General features: G+C 35.6%; 1 protein-coding gene across 1 annotated transcript in view; it reads right to left on the bottom strand.

Annotated features, from left to right (window-relative positions):
* The window catches only part of PLXDC2 (plexin domain containing 2), a 400,818-nt gene that overhangs the window by 65,216 nt on the left and 315,343 nt on the right, over nucleotides 1-20,259 (bottom strand). Inside the window, exons 10-11 of the mRNA XM_057731187.1 lie at nucleotides 6,860-6,920; nucleotides 19-169 (exon numbers count right to left, since the gene is read on the bottom strand). Coding sequence (XP_057587170.1) covers nucleotides 19-169; nucleotides 6,860-6,920 — 212 coding nt within the window. The remainder of the gene's footprint in view (nucleotides 1-18; nucleotides 170-6,859; nucleotides 6,921-20,259) is intronic.

Genomic DNA, 20,259 nt, shown 5'->3' with positions numbered 1-20,259 from the left:
AACGTATTCGCAGGGCACCTTCTGTGGGCAAGCTGGTGGGCAGCTGGGACGTCACTGCCCTTCTGGTGGTCGTCAAGACCCTGAATTGTGTGGTTGTTGCTCGTATGGTGGTGGTGGTTCGAGTAGAACTTTCCACTGGCTCTGTGGTGTCGCACATCTTCTCTTTTGACTAGTAAGAGAAACAAAGGGGAAGACAATGTAAGAGCGATCACACATTTTTAAATTATATCAAAGAAGTTGGGCTGTAGAGCACAAAAGCCTCTCGAATCAAGATGAGGAGTACATTGTTTTTGTACAGCAGTATTGTTACAGACTTTACTAACCTATAAAGTACATAAAATAGACAAGGGAAAAAACTGCACGTTAGAAAGCACTTCCATCTTTAGGTATTTGGATTCCATCATTTCTGCTGTTAACCCTTCATACTACTGTTTATCTTAACCTAAGTTTTATATCAGTATATTTATAAAAGACATGATGGGAAACGTTTATCCTAGAAGAAAAACATGTGCATAAAGATAAGGTTTAAAACCTGCTTAGTATGAAAAGATGCTCAATTGTATTCACTGGTAAATCCATTCAAATTTAATGTCCAACTAGGTAAAATTTTCACCTATCATTTTAATAAAGTAAAAAAAAAAAAACCTGCTTAGGTGTGTGAAGAAAGAATGTATTCCCTCCCATCAAATTTGTACTGTAAAACTTAAAAAATGTGATAACTGCTCCATACTACTTTATTGTTTCAAAAATAATCTGCCACGGGTTGAATGGATATTTAAAATTAAACTTTTGTTTTCCTTTATGAAATGTTCAGAATCACCCAAGAAAAGGATTGAACAGTACTCAGGTAATCACTTAGTCTATCTTCTCCTTAGTGGAGCTACCCGAGGAAAAGGTGCATGTCGAATTTTTCATTTATAGCCCACTAGAATAAATAATATGACATTTACCAGTAGCAGTCTCCAACATGCAAACTTCTATAGTTTAGAGGTTGGCATTTCTCCCTATCTCCTTGTGCTTCAAAGGACTCCATCCCTTGGGTGGGCCTTAAGTAGAAGATAACTATTCTATACATGGATGGTACTTGCCCCACATTTGAAAATTATTATTGAATCAAGACCTTTCTGGTCGTTAGTGAAGTGCAGTGCACCTTATTGCTGGTTTAGGAAGAGTTCTCAAGATGGCTTCCTTTTCACTAATTAAATATGATACAGCTTATTCTCTCCTTCGACATCCTAGTGATCCGTTCCATTCCCCAAACTTTAGTTCCTGCATCTTCTTAGCCTCGGTGATCTCACGATCTCCACCTTGACTCCAGCTTAGTTACCATCCCCACACCCTAGACCTTCTCTGCGGTTGGGAATGCTTTAGACTGAATCATAAATTCAGTCATCCTATTTTCAGTCTATCCACGTAGCGGCTCACTCACATTCTTCTTATCCTGTGATATGTAGAAAGCCCAACACAATGATTGTCTCCCTTTAGTCTCCTTTTTTTCCATCACTTCAACCTCTCTTTTCAATACCTTCAAGCATTTGCCCTGTTTCTTTTTTTTTTTTTCCCACAACACCTTCTTAGAAAATCTGCAGTACCGAAAATAGTAAAAGCTCTGCCTTTTCCTTGCCTGCTCCAAAGCCGAGAGAGCTGGAGAACAATCACACAGCCTCTCACTGGGAGCTCCACAAACTTACCTCCTGCATGCCCGGCGGGGGTCTTCTGTGCTGCCTGGCGGTACTGCCCGGATGTGCTCATCTCCCCTCAAACTATCCTCGGTATCAATTTCAAATCCTCTCCGTTCTACTTAGAACTACCATCCCTTAATGCCTCTCCCAATTTTACCCTTGGGCTCACTTTTTATTTTTTTAATAAAATAGCCATCAGCAAGAATTCTTTGAATTTATTTACAAATCAGCATCCTTACTTGAATCTGTACTGACCTGTCCTTCCTCCTTCTGTTAGGATGGACGGGGTCTATGGTTTGCAGCTGTTCTCTCAGTCTCTCCTTTGGCCCAGCTCAGCCTACCTCCTCAGGTATTGTGAACCTGCTCATTTGACCCCCTCCTTTCTCTTCAGTATTTCATCTCTAATTCCCTCCTGCCTTGTTATCATCAGCACTTAAACATGTCAAGCACGTCCAATCTTATTTTAAAAACTCTGCCTTCCTTCTTCTCCACATGCATCCTGACATCATCCTGCTTTTCCTTCCATTCACAGTCAGAATTGCAGTGAGACCCATCAGCCTTGGGCTTCTCAGACTCTTACAAGCTTGTTTTTATCCAATCCAACTTAACCGAAGCTTCTCACACCAATGTTTCTAAATACCTGCTCATTTACTAAATCTTCCATGTCCGCTCCTGCTATCTCATCAGCATTTGGCACAGTTTGTCCACTTGGTAATCCTGGATTCTGTGACACACACTTACCAGTTTTCTGATACCTAACAGCTCCTTCTCCATTTCTTTCTATCCCTTAAGTGTTGGTGGTTATGCATGTTTCCTGACCCGTCTTTTCTCTGCGTCCATCGTCACTAACAATCTCCTCCATACCTATGATTTCAATTAACATCTTTATGTTAATTATGCATAAGCCTCTATCTCCAGTCTACATTCTTCTCTAGGACTTTAGGCCCAAATATTCATCTATTGACTTATATGCATGTGGATGTCACAGACATCTCAAGCTCAGTAAGTCTAAGGTGGAACTTGTCACACATTATTCTCATGAAACAGTATTATTAATCACCCTAATGTTTAAGCTAAAATCCTGAACCTGTTTTGTTTATGGCAGTAAAGGTAGACTACAGACCCTAAATGGTCCTCCTGCCACAATACAAGTGGATTCCAGATAAAACATGAATTTTAAAGCATTATTAGGATTTTCAGGAAGTAAAGAAAATCTCCAAGGGGGCCTTTCGTCTCTCCCACAAAACAAAAGAAAGCAAAAGTTGTGTGCTATAAAGAAAGTAGGAGTAGTATACATTAGGCAAAGTAAAAACGCAGGGTTTCCTCTGAGGGTAAAAAATGTCAAAAATTAATTACGCTCTAAGGAGATCAAGCCTCGTATCAGCAGAAGACAAGGGAGATAAACCCAAACCTCTCCTCCCCACAGTAAGGCAGAACACATGGTATCCCCTAAAGCCCTCGGGTTCCTGTCATCAAAACTTCTCTGGTGGAAAGCAACACCTATTTACATGTTAGGAATTCCCACGGGATAAGATCAAACAACTGCACTTCTAATCAAAGGACACATACACACACACAGAGAACACAAAAAGAAAAAGTGGTCTGACAAAGAGCCAGCAAAAAAAAGAACAACATAATTAGACTAGTAAAACCTTTTAGATTGTGGGATCATCCAATATGGAATAGATAAAAATTATATATGAAATATTTAAAGAAATGAAAAGTGAAATTTAACAATGAACTAGTAACACCAACTATAAAAATGCTGTGGCAGATTTAATAAAGATTTACATTTTAGAAATGAAAAATTTATTTGTAAAATTACAACCTTAATGGATAGGTTAAATAGCAGATTAAACAAAAGGAAGAGAGAATTAATAAACTGCCAAATAGATCTGAAGAAATCCCCCAGGATACAGCATAGAGAAATAAGAAAATAGACAACATAAAAGAGAGGTTAAAAGATATGAGAAGTGATGAGAAGGTCAAGCCTATCTCCAAAGTGCTCAGAAGGTGAAAAGAAAGAGAATGAAGACAGTCTGACTGAATAGTACATTTATCATGTGTCTGAAATTTTCCCCATAATCTTCTTTGCTGTAAATATCTTTGTCACATGCATTTTTGCTGAAAATATTTTTTGCTGCATAACTAATTGGCTGTAACACAATTTTGCTGTAAAAAGATAAAATAACTGGCTGATGGTTTGGTTTCATATACACAATACAAAAGTCATGACAGATGATGATGATTTGTCCCAAGAGTTGGCTTCTTCTTTTGAAACACACCACATGGGAGGAGAAAGAGGCAGAGAGCCTTGAGGGCACAGAGGTGAATCTGCGTTTCCTACACAAAGCCACAGACCTTTGGAATGTCTATCAATGGACATGTGACAAAATGCTAAGAACAAACTGTGGTGCAGAGGCTTTCACAACACAATACAAAGCTCAGTTACAAACCATGCATCCTAGTATTTGGAAATTGATACCACTCTTAAAGAAGAAAGAAATTTTAGTGAAAATAACATGGGGATGCTGAACAAGGAAACAAATCAATATGCAGAAAAAAAAGTGTAATACTATGAACAAAAGACTTGGAAGGCAAGTACTTAGGTAAACCCACAGAATAAAGTCAGTTATTTGCACAGTATTGTCATGAGTCTACACACACATTAAATGTATTCAGATATTTTGTATTTCACAGTAAAGTCTTTTTAATTTTGTTATTCATTTTTCATGCTTCATTAGGTCCTTTCTGACATCTCTTTTATTTTTCGTTGTTTTATCTTTTCCAGCAAAATTGTTTTATGGCTAATTGTGGCAAAGAATGTTTGCAGCAAAAATGTTTGTGGCAAAGATGTTTATGGTAAAGAAGCTTACGGTGAAAATACCTAGAATCCACTTATCAAACTTGATACCCAATCAATTAGAAAACACACAACCTTCTTGAGCACATGTAGATCACACGTACAAATTACTCATTCACTATTCCATTAAAAGTTCCAACCAATTTTTAAAAATCAGCATCATATAGAATGTGCTTTCTGACAATACAGTTAGGTTAGAAGTCAATAATAAAAAGATAAAATTTAAAAGTTCTATACTTTGGAAATGTATATAATTCATAATTCAATGTAAGAATATTGACAAGATTGACTGATTGACTATAGATCTTGCAAGTTGAGTCTAAAATTTATATGAAGAACAAAAGCCCCAAAGTTCTCAAAATGCTTGTGAAGATGAAAAAGGAAAGTTTGTTCTATAAATAGTGATATTTCTTACAAAACTATAGTAGTTAAGACAGTGTAATATACAATGTATTCATTCTTCCAAAGAGTCATCATATCACCCCCTTAATTAAAACCCTCCAGATAGCTCTCTCTTGGCTTTAGATAAGGCCCAAACTCCTTCAATGTTTCATTTAGGACCCTGTTAACCTCACCAATCTCATCTCTCACCACTCTTCTTATCTTCAGTTACCCTTCAGAAGTCACGTTAAATATCACCTCCTCAAGCAAACGTTCCCTTATCCTACTTAACATGACCATGCACTTAGCGTTTCCCTCTTTGCCCGTGTTGTTCTCTAAGTGCAATCCTTTCTTCAGTGTCTGTCGCCCCTGCTACACACATTTCTCACACTTTTACATTAGCAGTGCTTAGACCAGTACATAGTAAGTGCTCATATTAGGATTTGCACTTATTGAATAAATTCATCTCAGAAGATCAGAAAGAAAATTTAACCCTGGTTTTAGGCATGGTGAGTGAACTGGACTTGGTACCTCGTTAACTTACCTATAACAGAAGGATAGAACTGCTCACCATAAAGCTAGTAATGTTGACGATTTACTTACCAGAATAAAAAGGAAACACTGAATATTATAGAATGTACGAGATTCTGAGCTCCTTGGGAAGAGAAGGTAATATTTTAAAAAATCTTTGTAATTTTAGTGCTCAGCACAGGCCATAGAACATGATGAATTTCCCACAAATATCTTTAGGAGGGCTTAGAATATGATGGAGTCTTCTCTACAGCCTATGTTTCATGGTGGGCCCACACTGAAGCAAGAAAATTACGACGTCTGAGTTACACTCTTGATCTTTACACAAATATGGATATTCAATTTCAACATTTTTAATTGAGGTAACTGTGATTACATGAAAGAAACATCAACCTGAAAACACAGCTACGACTCCATCAATATATTTTCTTTTTGAACTATTTGTTAAATAAGTGAAATGAAATAGATAAATGAGTGTATATCACTGTCATTCCCCCCGAAACAACTGTCAAAAAGTTGCTTAAAGCTGCATTGACAATACTGTCCTTGAAGTTCATGAATATTCTGAAAGACGTATTTTTTAAGATATTTATGAGACATCATAAATAAACACTAAATTAAAAAACACGCTCTAGTAATTAGGATTGCCTCGTAGTTTTTAAAATAGCTCTTTGACATGGTATGCTTTACTAAATGAGAAAACTTGTAGAATTGTTAATGCTTTTTATTAAAAATACGTACCCTAAAACTTAACAAAGGGAGAAGAAACAAGTGCTTTTCTTTGTGAGCTTTATAGGATATTTTTATGTGACCCTGAACATACAGTGTAAATGCAATTCACCAAAAAACTTTTAAACAGGTTAAAATCCCTTCTGCAGTTTTATGTGCTTGCTTGAGTCACTGCTTTGCATCCCTGTCTCCACCATGTTTGCCATGTTAGACTATGTCCACCTTCTTCTATCATGTCAATTTGCTGCAATCAATCTTTTCCCCCATACCACTGATTTTGTTATTTGGGCGAAAAAGATGAACAACGACTTCCTAGGTCTCAGAAAAGCAGCAAATGTTTCAGAGAACTGCCCTTTGCTCACAGAGGTTTAAATCTTGGTTCTACTATTCCTAACTCCAGACACTCTGCTCCACCCCCCTCTTCAACATCTCCCCTCACCCTTTCCTCTTCTCTTCTTGGTCCTAGGGAGGCAATAACAGCTCTAACCTCATAGGGTGGGTATGAGAATAAATTGAGATAATACATGTAGCGTTAAATCCAACATCTGTTTCATATAAAGGCTCAATAACTGCTGGCCCTTTTTATTAAATTAGATACCATTTTCATAAGTTGTAGCAACGGTATATGACAGCTTGGTGCCAGCAACCTTGTCATAACAAAGCACGTGTGTACCTCTTCAGGGCATCCGCTGTCCACCCAGTCCTGCCGGTGGCGATCAAATCCACTGGAACATCTTCAGAGAAGGCCACAGGACAGATCAGAAAAGAAAGTATGGGGTGCAGGGTGGGGATAGAAATTAAAAGAAAAAGATTGGTAAGTAGTTAATTCTCAAATCTGCACAACATAAACCTTCTTCTATAGACCTGTTAGCTGGAGCAGTGGAGAAGCAGTTACAGAGCTCTGTGTAACCGTCCGCTTCTTAGGTAATGGTGCTGTTACCACTGCACGTGGCAACAAATTACTCCACTGAGGCTCACTGCACCCTGCAGAACATCCCCATGCAAAGGTGAGACAGTAGCTATTCTTTGAAACTGGCTTTTCTTTTCCTCATACATATGTATTTTTCATCATCACAACATGTGGATAAAATTTTTTGCAGGTACTTCTCAGGATTTCAAATCTTTTTATTTGTTTTTCTTAAATTTTAAAATTTAAGACCCACAGTCACACAAACTCTTCCCTATTGTGCAGTAAAATGTTAGTAACTCAGCAGGTTTGGGGTGTTCAAACCCGCACATTCCAAAGAAAGAACTGGCCCTTGCCCAGCTCCTGGGAGATCGTGTCTAAGACCTTGGAATACGCTGCCTGATAAAGGTGTCTGCATATCGTGGGTCTTGGGCTATGCTAGATCATACTAACAATATGACTTACAGTGAATGTCTGTTTCTATTTGCCTGGAGCCCTGGGCCATGCTGTATCAGTTTGACCCCTGGGGGGGTTGGAGATTAGAGATAAAGTTAGTCATGGAGAATTTCATACCTATGTGATGGCTCTAAGTAAAAACCCTGGACAGGGCTTGGATGAGCTTCCTTGGGTGGCGATACTTGGTGTGTGTTTTCACAAACAGCTGCTGGGAGAATTAAGGGTCGACTCCACTGGGGGAGGATAACTGGAAGCCGTGCCTGGTCACTCTAGGACTCCATTGTATATTCCTTCCCTTTGCTGCTTTTATTCTGTGTCCCTTTGCTGTAATAAACTGGCAACCTTGAGCATCACAGCTTTTCTGAGTTCTGTGAGTCCTTGCAGCCCATCAGTGAAGTTGAGTGTGTTCCAGTGCATCCCCCCAGCGCTATCATTTTTTGATTAGGTCACGTCTAACAGGTCAAATTCAGCAAGCACTGGGGGGATGAGGTTTTGCTTGCTCCCACTCTGTTTCTTGACTGGAATCGTTTTCTGTCCTCCCTACCTACCCGGCTACAGTTCATTCACGTTTCAAGACCCAGAAATTACTACCCAGAGTCCATCTGGGTAAAGCTTCATCATTGCTGTGATCACCTCTTACTTTACTATTTAATTTCTCTCCTTTATATGAAATGTCATGGCCTTGTGTCTTATTTACCAAACTTGATTGTGAACATTTTAAAGTTAGGGCCAGTGTTATATTTGATCATACCTAGCATATCTGACACATGATTTCTTTTTCATATTAGATATTTTAAATATTTTTACCAGTCTATGAAAATTAAGGATTTACATTGCTCCTGAATTTTAATATATAAATATATATGTATACATAATATATGAATCCACATTAATAAATATTAATCTAAATAGATATTTATATATATTTCAAAATAAATAGGGGCTTTTTGTCTTATAGTTTCTTATAGGCTGTTCAATTTTAGTCTTACAGTTTCTTATAGTGCTACTTGACTTCTTTTTCCCACTTGTTTTGCAATGAGTCCACATGATGATTTTTTTTTCTAAGAATCTTTGCCAGAGATCATGTACCATGGCATGACTGAACACAATTTAATTCAAGCGGAATGTGAAAATAGCTCGACTGTCAACAAAAAAAACCATATCTATCATTCTGCTTGGATACGATTCATTAGAGAGCTCAGCTATTTTATACCTTCCATCTGTGTTGAACAAGCTTATGTGTAGAATAAATGTCAGTGTGTGATCTGGCATCCAGAGTTTGAGAATCCCCAGGTGGCCAAGGCCATCTCTGGTTACCCAAAGAGATTCTGGTGTTTAGAGTCCAATTCCAAATGAATTAGATAGCTGTTCCCTCTTCTTCTTCTTTTTTTTTTTTTTTCTTTCCAGTTTGCTTAAATACTGAAAAGTATACTGACATTCTCTTTTGCAAGATGGGAATATATAGATTTTCTACAAAGAATATATTTTGGGAGTCATCTGACAAGTTATTAAATGCAACACATCATTTTTAAAATGCAGTTTGTGTTTACTCCATTCTAGATGTATTCAAAGCCAGTGGGAAATAGTAACTTTTACCTTATAACAAGACAGTACCAAATCTTAAATTTATGAGTCAATTTTATCTTGTTATTAGTCCCTTAAATTATTATATTAATCCCAGGGAAAAGTACAGAAACACTGCAGTTTGCTTGAGTTATTAAATAATTTCCCAATTATAGTTTGTGAAATTAGGTTCTACTGAAAACATGTAATTCAATTCAGTAATCCATTCATTTATTCATTCACAATTGATTCCCTATTAGTTGATCTGCAGCTTACTAACTGCTAGGGTGGGAAGGATTGAGAATGGCAAAACACAAATAAGGTTTGGTTTGAAAAATTCACACATTTTTGGACCTTACGGTGCCTTAAAAAATTAACACAACAGGACCCTGACTTTTCAGCATTTTACTTAATAACCTAGTAGCTTAAACAGCATCCAAAACCAATTATAAACAAAAGGGTGTGTGTGTGTGTCTGTATGTGTTGTATAAATCATTAAGAAAAGCTACCTTTCTATTATTTCAGAATTCTAAAAAAATAAAAAATCACTTTTGAGAACACCTTCCTCTCTCCACTGAGCTGCTGTGTTGTTTTCCTAAAACATCAAGACATTAACCATGTCATGCTCTAACATGTTGATTTCCAGTGTTCTCAGAGAGGCTCTCCTGACCTGGAATCACCTGGTGTTCCTGCTGAAATGCAAATTCCTGGATCTGAGTAAGATTCTCCCTCACCTTGGGTCCACCAATTTTCATCCTAAATAGGCGCCCCAGGTGATCCTCACCACACTGAAATGGGAGAACCACTGACTTCCTGTATGATATGTCCATAGGACAGGCCCCTTCCCACTCCACCAGCCCATCTCCTGAGCCTTATTACCCCTCCCCGAACGTGCTGTACTCTTTCATGTCTCTGCCTTTGAACACACTGTTACATGTGTCTGGAACACCTTCCTCGTCTCCAGCGAGTGAATCCAATTCAACGCAAGTCTTACCCCCTCCCAGCAGCATCTCCTTTTCCTCTCACCCAGGAGTTAGCACCCTTTTTCAATGCCCCTCAATACCAAGTGCTGGTGTCTAGTATTACACTACAACCGGTTGCTTTCAAGCTTCTTGTACTCACAAGACATCAGAGGGAGCATGGTTTGAATCAAGGTCCTGGGGTCAAACTGCTCAAGTCAGAATTTTGGCTTGGGCACCCAATAGGTATGTGATCTTAGGCAAGTTATTTTTCCTATCTAAGCTGGCTTCCTCATCTATAAAACGAGGTGAGGGAGGATAGGTAAGGATTAAAAGTAGAGTGTTTGGTTCATGGTCAACGGTTAGTAAATATCAGCTGTTTTAAATACCTAAGTAATGTCTTTGCAGAATGTATGTAACATGGTCGACAACTGTTGAAAATGAGTAAGTGGGATTTTCACTGTATAGATAGGATTTAGAAAATGTTTAGGAGTTAATGCTATGTACCATGTTAATGTGAAATGTGTTTTATACTTAAAGTCCCTTATCACCATATTTTTGGGAATTAGTATTGCAGAATCTTGTGAGAGAAAAATCTAAGTTGCTCTCAAATATGGAGAATGTCTTTATTCAATATTTATAGAGATTATGTGGTTTTGTAAATATTCCTTAAGAATTGATTTCAACAGTCTGAGCTCCTAACTACAATAGATTTCCAATGTTTTTATTTTCAAGTTATTCCCCTCTTCTCACTACTACCTAATTCCAAAACAAATTGTTAGAGAGCTATACTTCAAGTTAATTGTACTACTTTCCACTCAGTTTCAATGGGATGTTGATTTCAAAACCCTCAGGAGCCATGTCAAGTAAACCCCATTTAATAAGCCGGCCTAGAAAAGAAACAATATTCTTTTAGCTTGCAGCATCTACCCAATCACGAGATTAAAGCATAAATCTCATCACATCTCTAATTTACATGTTTTGTGGAAAGGGTTTTGGAAATACAACTTATTTTGCAAAGGTAATATATTCAGATGAAGAAAATGGAGTAAATGTTAAAATACATACACAAGGATTAAAATGAAGTCCATGTCTTTCTACACAATTGAACATGTGTCATTTGACCAGTGAGATGAATACAGAAGAATATGTAGCAGAAAAACTTCACAGAATCCTGAGACCCGGTCAGGAATTAGTTTGGAGATCAGGAGTCAGCATGTGTTTTTTGCAAAGAACAGGGTAGTAAATATTTTAGGCTTTGGAGGCTACATAGTTTCTGTCCTAACTACTCACCTCTGCTGTTGTAGCTCAACAGCAGCCACAGACAGATGCATAAAGAAATGGGTGTGGCTGTGTTTCAATAAAACTTTATTTACAAAGCCAGGAAGTGGGTCCAGTTTGGCCCACTTGCTGTAGTTTCCTAACCGGTTATCTAAAAATAAAGCTTTTTTAAAATCTGAAGACTAGGACACCTCATCAAAGTGTCTGATGATTTAAATGGTCCTTGCAGTCTTAGGTGTATTTACTGGCATGCTATCTTAACAGAAAAATCAATTGCACATTTAGTAAGTTTTCTTGCCAATAGTCTGCAAAAGTGTGAAAAATGATCTAGCATCAAAGAAATGGAAAGTGCTTTTGAAAAAAAGAAGTATTTTAGATAAGAAACAAATATAAACAGCTGTGATTATTCTAACTAATAACATTTTTTCATAAGATTGTGGGGTGTAAGATATGGGAAAATCATTTTGTTTTGAAATACTGAAAACATTTCATTGGAAAGGTAGGGCATAAAATATAAAATGCTGATTACAATAATCATTATCATCAATAAAAAATTAGAAAAAAACCATATCTCATTTCCCATATGGGGCTTGCTTGTTCCTAACTGGCTTCAGGCATGAGATGGATGCTTTCACTTCTAAAAACATTTCTCCTAAAATCAAGAAACTTGAGCTTAAAGTTTTTCAGAATTTTCATGCCTCAACCACTCATTACATAGAGCTCGGGAAATGACAGATGGATTTAAGGACACCGTAACCTATTATAGAGACAATACTATAGGACAATTGATGAAACTTCACATCATTATAATATGCAAGGATATGGGGCATTTTTTCTTTTAATAAAAGCTCTTGATATTAGTTGTAGCTCAGAATCATAATCCAATGCCAATAAGAAAGGTTATCTGCGGAACACAGGAACCTTGCTTTGGAGATGAGTTTCGGATGGAAAACTGGGAGCAAATCATCTGATATCTGATATCCAGAACCTTGTTATTTACAGACGTGGCATCATGCAGCACCTGCAAGTTTTATTTAAAAAGGCTTAATTTTTCTTTATATTTCTATAATCTAGAGCAGCCCTAATATGTGTTTAAAAGCATAACATCAGGGTCTTTTATCCTTCCAATTCTTTTATCTCATTAAAAAAATTCACATCTTATTTCTTTTTGCTTCCAAACTATTGGTTTAAAAGATTTTTTTTATTCTTTTGTTTTTATTTCCCCTATCTTTCAATGAAAAATATTTTCAAAAAGGAAAATAATTTTTGTAATTGGCTTTTGATGCTGGAGTTCTTTTTTCCTCTGAGTGTTTCTTCCTCCTGATTACAAGTCTGTTTTCAGTTTTGACATGTGTAAGGTAGGAAAGAATTGATGCTGGGAAGGAAGCCACATTATTTAGGCTTATCTGGTAATAAGCTGATCTTTTCAGAAATCATTATGATTAAAAAGCACTGCTGATGTTGGCAAAATATCCTCATTTATGCACTGCTAATACTTTAAGGGACTTACGGACACATAAAAGTAGATTTAAAAATGCCATGAAATAGTGATGCATACGAAGTCAGTTACACACTGGACAATCCAGTAAACCCATCTGAGGGAGAAATAATTAGTAATAGGCCAGTACTGTGAACTTTCAGCATGTTTTAATCAGGAAGATGCCAACTCCACCCACATGATTAGATATTTGAGTACTTATTTTATACCTATATTAAAAAGTTTCTTAAAATACCACTTAAAAGAAAAATACCACTTAGAAGGGGCAAGAGGATGAAGTATTCACCTATATGGAAACAGTTAAAAGCTATTGGATTCAAAAGAGGTGGACTGACTTGCTGCAATACTCACCTCACAGTAAAATTCATTTTTATCTTTGCTCTACCTAACTTTTAAGTGCTACTAGTGAATACTGAAATATGCTGGCTCAGGGAATTTTAAATGATGCAAGTTTGGCTGTGTCTTGCTCAAATAATCCTTCATTACAGAGCATCATATAATCTTTAAGCCCTATGTTTGGGCGTTGTGGTTGTTATCTTTTTTTAAACCAGCAGTAGCTGAAATAGTTAAATCTGAATTCCTCAATGACGTCCAGCTTTGTGCTGATTCACCTGTGAGAAGTGGATGTGGCTGCATTAGCAATATGAAGTATGCAATTTCAGACATCTTCAGTTCTATCAAAAAACAGATTACTCCAATGTAGTCTTTCAAACTTTTTGATGTAAACCATATTGTAATATAGTTAACATCAAGTGTTTAGATATCTATATATCTGGGTATGTGTGTATGGTTGTGTAGTTTGTGTATGCTGAAACTAAATATTTATTGTGATGCTGCTTTTTTTTTTTCTTTTTTCAAAACATCCAAATAAAGCACAGAGATATTTTGTATTCCATTCTGTTCCATTAACAAAAACACTGGTTGCAATTCACTGGAGAATTGATAGCATGACCCTCCAGAATTGCAACCCTCAGTTTGAATACTACTATCCTAATAGTTTACAATTTTAATCATATTTATGCTTTAAATGGCATTGCCTGGTTTGTAAAATAATCATTTTAATAGAAAATTATAGAAAAGTATAGAAACAAAATTAGATAATATCCCAAAGCTAAGATATTGTTAGTATTATTTCCCAACCCATCTTTATTTAATGTATAATTGTGTGTACTTATGTATTAATCAAATTGGAATCATAACGTGATAATCTGCTTTTTTACAGTTAATATGATTGGGCATTTTTCCATGTCCATAAATATCCCTTGAGAGTTAATTTTTAATGACAGCATATACTCCATTATATGGCTTTATAAAAATTTTATTGTGTGATATATAGGAAAGTTGTTAAAAAAGGAAATTCTATGTTATAAAAGAAAATTGTTTTCCTTTTTTCTTTCCTTTTTTTTGTATCTATATGAGAAGGTGGAAGTTAGCTTAACCTACTGCGGTAACCGTTTCACAATATATGTAAATCAAACTATCATGCTGGAAGCCCTAAAATTATACAGTGACGTATGTCAATTATTCCTCAATAAAATTGGAAAAAATCATTCAACCTATATATGAGCATACATATGTCATTTTAGCCCTTATAAAAAATACATACCATCATTCTTTTTGCAACTAGATGGATTAAAGTGACAGTCATGTTTTAATTAGCATTTCTCTATTACAGGTGAGGTGAAATTTTAAACTATGTTTATCAACAATCTGTATGTCTATGTCTTTAAGTGTATATGGATTTCTTTTCCTCACTGTATTCAATTGGGTTATTCTTTTTTTAATAGGGTGTCTATAAAATAAGAGCATTAAATTTCTGTTAAATATACCATCTGTCTGTAATTTGCCATTTAGTTCTAAACATGATTTTTTTTTGCCATACAGTGGTTTGTATTTTTACATTGTGAAGTTTTTCAACATTTTCTTCAAGATTTCTTTCTTTGCTTTTTTGCTCAGAGAGGCCTCCACTACTTTGGCATGAAGTAAAATTTGCCATAGTCCCTCCTTAGCTCATTATTTTATTATTTACTTTCAATTCTCTAACCTACTCTAAATTTATTATAGTGTATGGCATGAAGTTGGAACCAAATCTAAAGAGAGAAATTTTATTCAGATTGATGGCTAAGAGTCCCAGGATCATTTGTTGAATAAGAGACCTTTATCCAGTGTTTGGAATTGCATGTTTTATCACATAATAAACTTATATGTTAAGGTCTATTTCCGAGATTGTATAATCTTCCATTGATTGCCTTGTTCCTTCTTGTACAGTTCCTATAATGATTTCACTATTACAGTTTTATAATGATTTATCTAAACTTAGTAGTTTGTCTGCCTTTATCGATCTTATTTTAAAATTTTTTCTTGAGTTGTCTCATGCTTTATTCTTCTCTGTGATTTTTATAATTACATTCTGATGTTCCAAATAACGTTATTGATGGAACTGATGTGGAAATAATTGACATCTTAATATAGTCTAGCTTTCTATCCACTGAAATGTTTATTCAGGTGTTGTTTTAAGTGCCTCATCAAACTCTCATTATTTTCCTTATATGGAACTTACACATTATTAAGTTTGTTAGTAACTATTTTATCTATTTTTGCTATTGTTAAGGAGCTTTAATCATTGTATTTTCTGGATGGTTATTTCTGACATAGGAAGCTATTGACTTCTGTGTATTTTGTATCTGGTTCCTTTATTTACAAATAATAACTCTGCTTCTCCTTTCCAATAGTCATGTCTCTTATTTGTTCCTTTTCTCTGTGCATTAACCAGAGTTATAGAATTCTTGTACCTAATAGTGGTAATCACCTCCATGCCTTCTTCCTTGTTTTGATGAGAATGTCTCTGGGACATTAATGTTTGGTATATTTTTTCCACTGTTTGAAGTAATATTTGTTATCATGTTAATACGCACCTTTTTATTTCAGTCTGCTAACATTTTTAAGTAGGAAAAAATATTGGATTTTATTAAATATATTCCCATCTATCAAGATGACTAAATGATTTTCAATACCAGTGCTATAAATGGCATTAATAGATTTCTTTAAACTAAACCACGTTTATATTCATGGAGTATTCATCATTTGGCCATGTTTTAAGTAGTTTGACTTTGTTGACTATGATATAAGATCTCCATGAATAATCTACAGCTAACATCCTATATAATGAAGAAAGACAATGTGTTTCTCCTAAAATTAGAAACAAGACAAAATGGCTACTCTTACTTCTAATCAACAGTGCACTGTACAGTTTGAAGAGGCAAGGTTAGAAACCAAGAAAGTGAAGCTTTGGCAAAACAGTCAAATAATTAACTGCTTCCTGCCTCTCATTTGGCAAAAGCAAGGTAGCCATAGTAGAATTACTGAACTGCTGAGACTTACAACAACCCTCGTTAAAGATACAAAGTACTAATTGTTATGATGTTGGAAAGTTGAAAAGCTAATGACTTCAATATTACAATGACGAAGTCAGCTAGAACCCAATGGATATCTTAGGGTTAAATGTTCAGAGATGAGTGGGAAAATTTTTGAGTAGGGTGGAAATCATAGGCTGCTAAAAAGACAAAAATTGCAGGTATTCCTCTTTTTGAAACACTGGGATTAGTATATATCTCCAAATGAAACCAGACATCTCTGGTCACTGAGCCATCTGTCAACATAGCCGGCTTAAGAAACGATCTGCTCTAGGATTTGCAGAAGAGGGTAGCTGCTGGGGCTTAGATGAAACTGAGGCTCAAACAACAACAAAGACTCAGCATTTTCATTTGCTTTCTACCAACTCCCTTTCAAATCATTTCCCTCTAATTTCTAACATACTTAGTTTGTTTGCTTTCTGTTTTATTGAAGTCTCCTCACCATTCCATCTGACTCTTCTCTTCTCTGAGACTGAACCCAGGCTGTGCTCCCAGGGAAGGGTCCTCTGATGGAGATTCTCCTTATCCCAAGTGCAACCTCCAATCAAGATGACAGCACCCAGCTTGAGAACAGAACATTTACTATCTGATAAAAATTATGCCATTAGAGATGAGTATAAAGTCTTCAGTTTACCAAAGGCTATTAACGTTTAAAATCAAACTTATCCCAACTTTATGAAGAAAATATTTCTTCATTGATTGATCTTAAATGTGGCTTTGGTAACCTGCCAGAATCTGACTGAAAACACATTTTAACAATTTGGCTTCTTATTTATGAAAGATTTCAGCTCCTTTAGTAACACCATAATTCTTCAAAGAAGATACATGGTAATTGAAGGCAGACTATTACAGTAAATAGACAGTTCATTTTGTTTCTTCAGATGACATATACATGAATAATATGTCACACTTTTTATTTTAGAAAAAGGAAGATTATATTTATTGGTAATTATTCCTAAGAGCAAAATTAATCATTTTTGTAGCTTTTAGAATATTTGTATAAAGTGAGTATTACATTTAAAAAACAATGTTCTTTCACTTTGTTGTACAGCAGAAACTGGCACAACAGTGTAAAGAAATTATACTCCAATAAAGATCTGAAAAAAAAAACCCAAGCCAACCAAACAAAAAAACAATGTTTTTTTTCCACCTAACTAAATTTGCAACTTTTGGAGTCCTGTATCTGGACAGCATTGTAGCACATTCTGAAGAATTTGGGAGCACAGCACATTGTGTCTCATTAGGAAAGAGAACACCCCTTGTCATACTCAACTCCCTTTCTGAATTCAAGCACTAAGAGCAATGGAGTCTCTAGATTTAAATTAATAATTAACTTGATTAATAATTTCAAGATACTACTGAGGCACTGTCAGGAAAAAAAACCCAACACATCATTTACTATGGGTATAAGGGGGAAAAGAAAAGGAAGGAAGTGGAGGTTATTGATGTCGTTTGAGCATGTAGTAGTTGACATGTGTTCAATAACTGTCACTTTGCAATTCTCACCCAAATTTGGCAGTATTCCTTACATTTATTCTTGTTTGACTACTGCAAAAACTTGAGGCTGAATGCTTTAGTGGAAAGGGCATGAGCTCTAGAATTGCATACATAAAACTAGGTTCAGGTCTTGACTATGCCATTGATTGACTGTGATTCATCTCTAAGTTATTACTGGAGATTATTGGGTAAGATCTACGGCCAATTATTATTGGAGATTTAGTTTCTGTAAATTGGAGATTGTAAAATCCACCTTTACTGGGTGAGGGTTAAACAAGATAATATAGATGAAGCACCCTTCCAGTGTTTGACATAGTGAATACTCAATAGATACAAGTTATTTTATGCTTTCTTACCATCTACAGCACTTAGCACAGGTCGAAAAGTGCTTATTGGAAAAAGAAGACATTATAACCTAACCAGTTATTAATCTAAAACTGAAAATCTATAAAATATCCTTTAAGTACTGACCCAGCTTCTTTAGCCACAAAAGTTAGGGATATAATAGAGAAGAAATCTTTTCTATTTGATGAATGAATTCTTTCAGAATCTAAAAATTCTTGGCCAAGCATTCAACTTTGCTATCTTGGTAGAACAGAAGTGAGAGTTGAGTCCTCAGGGGAAAAAAAAAATTCATGCTCATGGCTGTGAGCCATTGAAGCAAATACCCAGTTATAAATAAAACCCCTGGATATTTCAGGATTCTGATTTTTGACACCCTTTCTTAAAATTTCTTGACTTCATACCAAATATTATACTTCAACGGCACTTTCAAATGCATTGAAGTGGACAGAAAGAGCAGTGACTTTTACTTTGTTGCTGGCTCAGGAAAAGGAACATAAAGTCTTGTGGGTTTAGGTGTGCCGTGCCTCTAAAAAATGCTACCCTTTCGCCAATAAGTTTTTATTCCATGGTGCTCAGATTAATGGCTCCTGGTCTCTCAGAGCTGTCTATCTTCCCCAGGAACATCAACGATGCATGAATCAACTCACCTCTGTTCTGCCGAGATAGCAAAGCTGGGCTTGGGTAAGGAACCAGAATCCCTTCGAGGAGATGATCACCTCATCAAAGAAAGGCCTGTATCCTAATTTATTTATTTATTTTTACTACAAAAAGTTTCAGAATTTTACTTGGAATGCTGAGATTTATAGAGAAACATATAAGATGGTATTTTTAGTTTCTCACAGAACCATAGGATGAACTTTTCTTTACCCTTGTCTACCATTTAGGAAAGGACTATAAGGGAATAAAAGAGACATCTGTCATCATCTCTCCAGGAAGAGTAACCAATAAGCCGTCCCAAACAAATCAATCTCTTTCTCTTTCTCTCCCCCACCCCCCAACATATCTCCTTAAGAAATAAAGTGTTTCTAATCACAGTGCATTTGGGTCCTTGCAAATGATCTGCAGAAAGAATGGGTGAATTAGGAAGGTTACTATTTTTAAATAGGAAAAACTGCATTAATCATAGATTTTCAAGCTCTGTCCAGAGTTCAGGGTTTAGTTTTGCAGAGGCCTTCAATGACTGCTATATTGGGTGAGGAGGAGATGGGAGGGCCTGGCTATGAACCCCCTACAAGATCTAATTTTATCTGTTTTGTATTTGAAGTTTCATTTTTCAAAAATGTTTCTCCTGCTTCAGAAGAAAAAGTTTGAAAACCATTTTATTAAATCATTTGTATACCTCACCCCATTAATTAATCTAGGCTTGTTATCATTATATTTTACAATGTAATTAAATCTTTTAGACAAGTACTGTGAGCTCATTTAAAATATGATAATATAACATTGACAGGGCACTCCAAGAAGAGAAGCAACTTTTTCTCTCTGTCCATAGAAGATGTAATTTAAGGCATTTTAATGCCAGACAATAATACCTGAGTGAATCTTATAATGACCAGCAGAACACTGTCATTTAAAAGATATTTGCTTAATGATTTCTGATATTGCACTTCTATATCCTTAAAGAGATATTATTTTGTGAGATAACTTTTCTAACATCCAGGTTACATTAGAATATCTCTCATATACGTGTGGTAGTCCATATTTGTTTACATTAATCATTCAAACTTGAAAATAGTCATTGCTCCATTTCATCAATGTATTTTGCTCAAGGAACCTATTTCTCCACGCATATCTTCAGCTCATGGTAAACTCAGCTTTATCTTCTAAAGTCCTAAGAGTGATTATTCCAAGTAGAAGTAAATTGATCTTGGTGGAAACACTTCAAAGATTTCTAGTGCTTGCTGCAATGTTATACAAAATGGTTTCTTTATTATTTTATTTTTTCTTATTATTTTAAAACTGCATGTTTAAGTATTTTGAAATATATATCCCTATCATATCTATCTATCTATCTATCTATCTATCTATCCACATCTGAGTTCAATTTGCCTCTTAAAGTCTATCAAGAGGTTGTAATGTAATGCTTAAAAAAATATGTATAATTTTGTAGTGGCTTTTAGTATAAAGTTTTGTTTTCTTTTTAAATTTTATTAT

The sequence above is a fragment of the Hippopotamus amphibius genome, chromosome 4, assembly GCF_030028045.1.
Source record: "Hippopotamus amphibius kiboko isolate mHipAmp2 chromosome 4, mHipAmp2.hap2, whole genome shotgun sequence".
Lineage (NCBI taxonomy): Eukaryota > Metazoa > Chordata > Mammalia > Artiodactyla > Hippopotamidae > Hippopotamus > Hippopotamus amphibius.
This window is presented reverse-complemented; position numbering and strand designations above follow the sequence as displayed.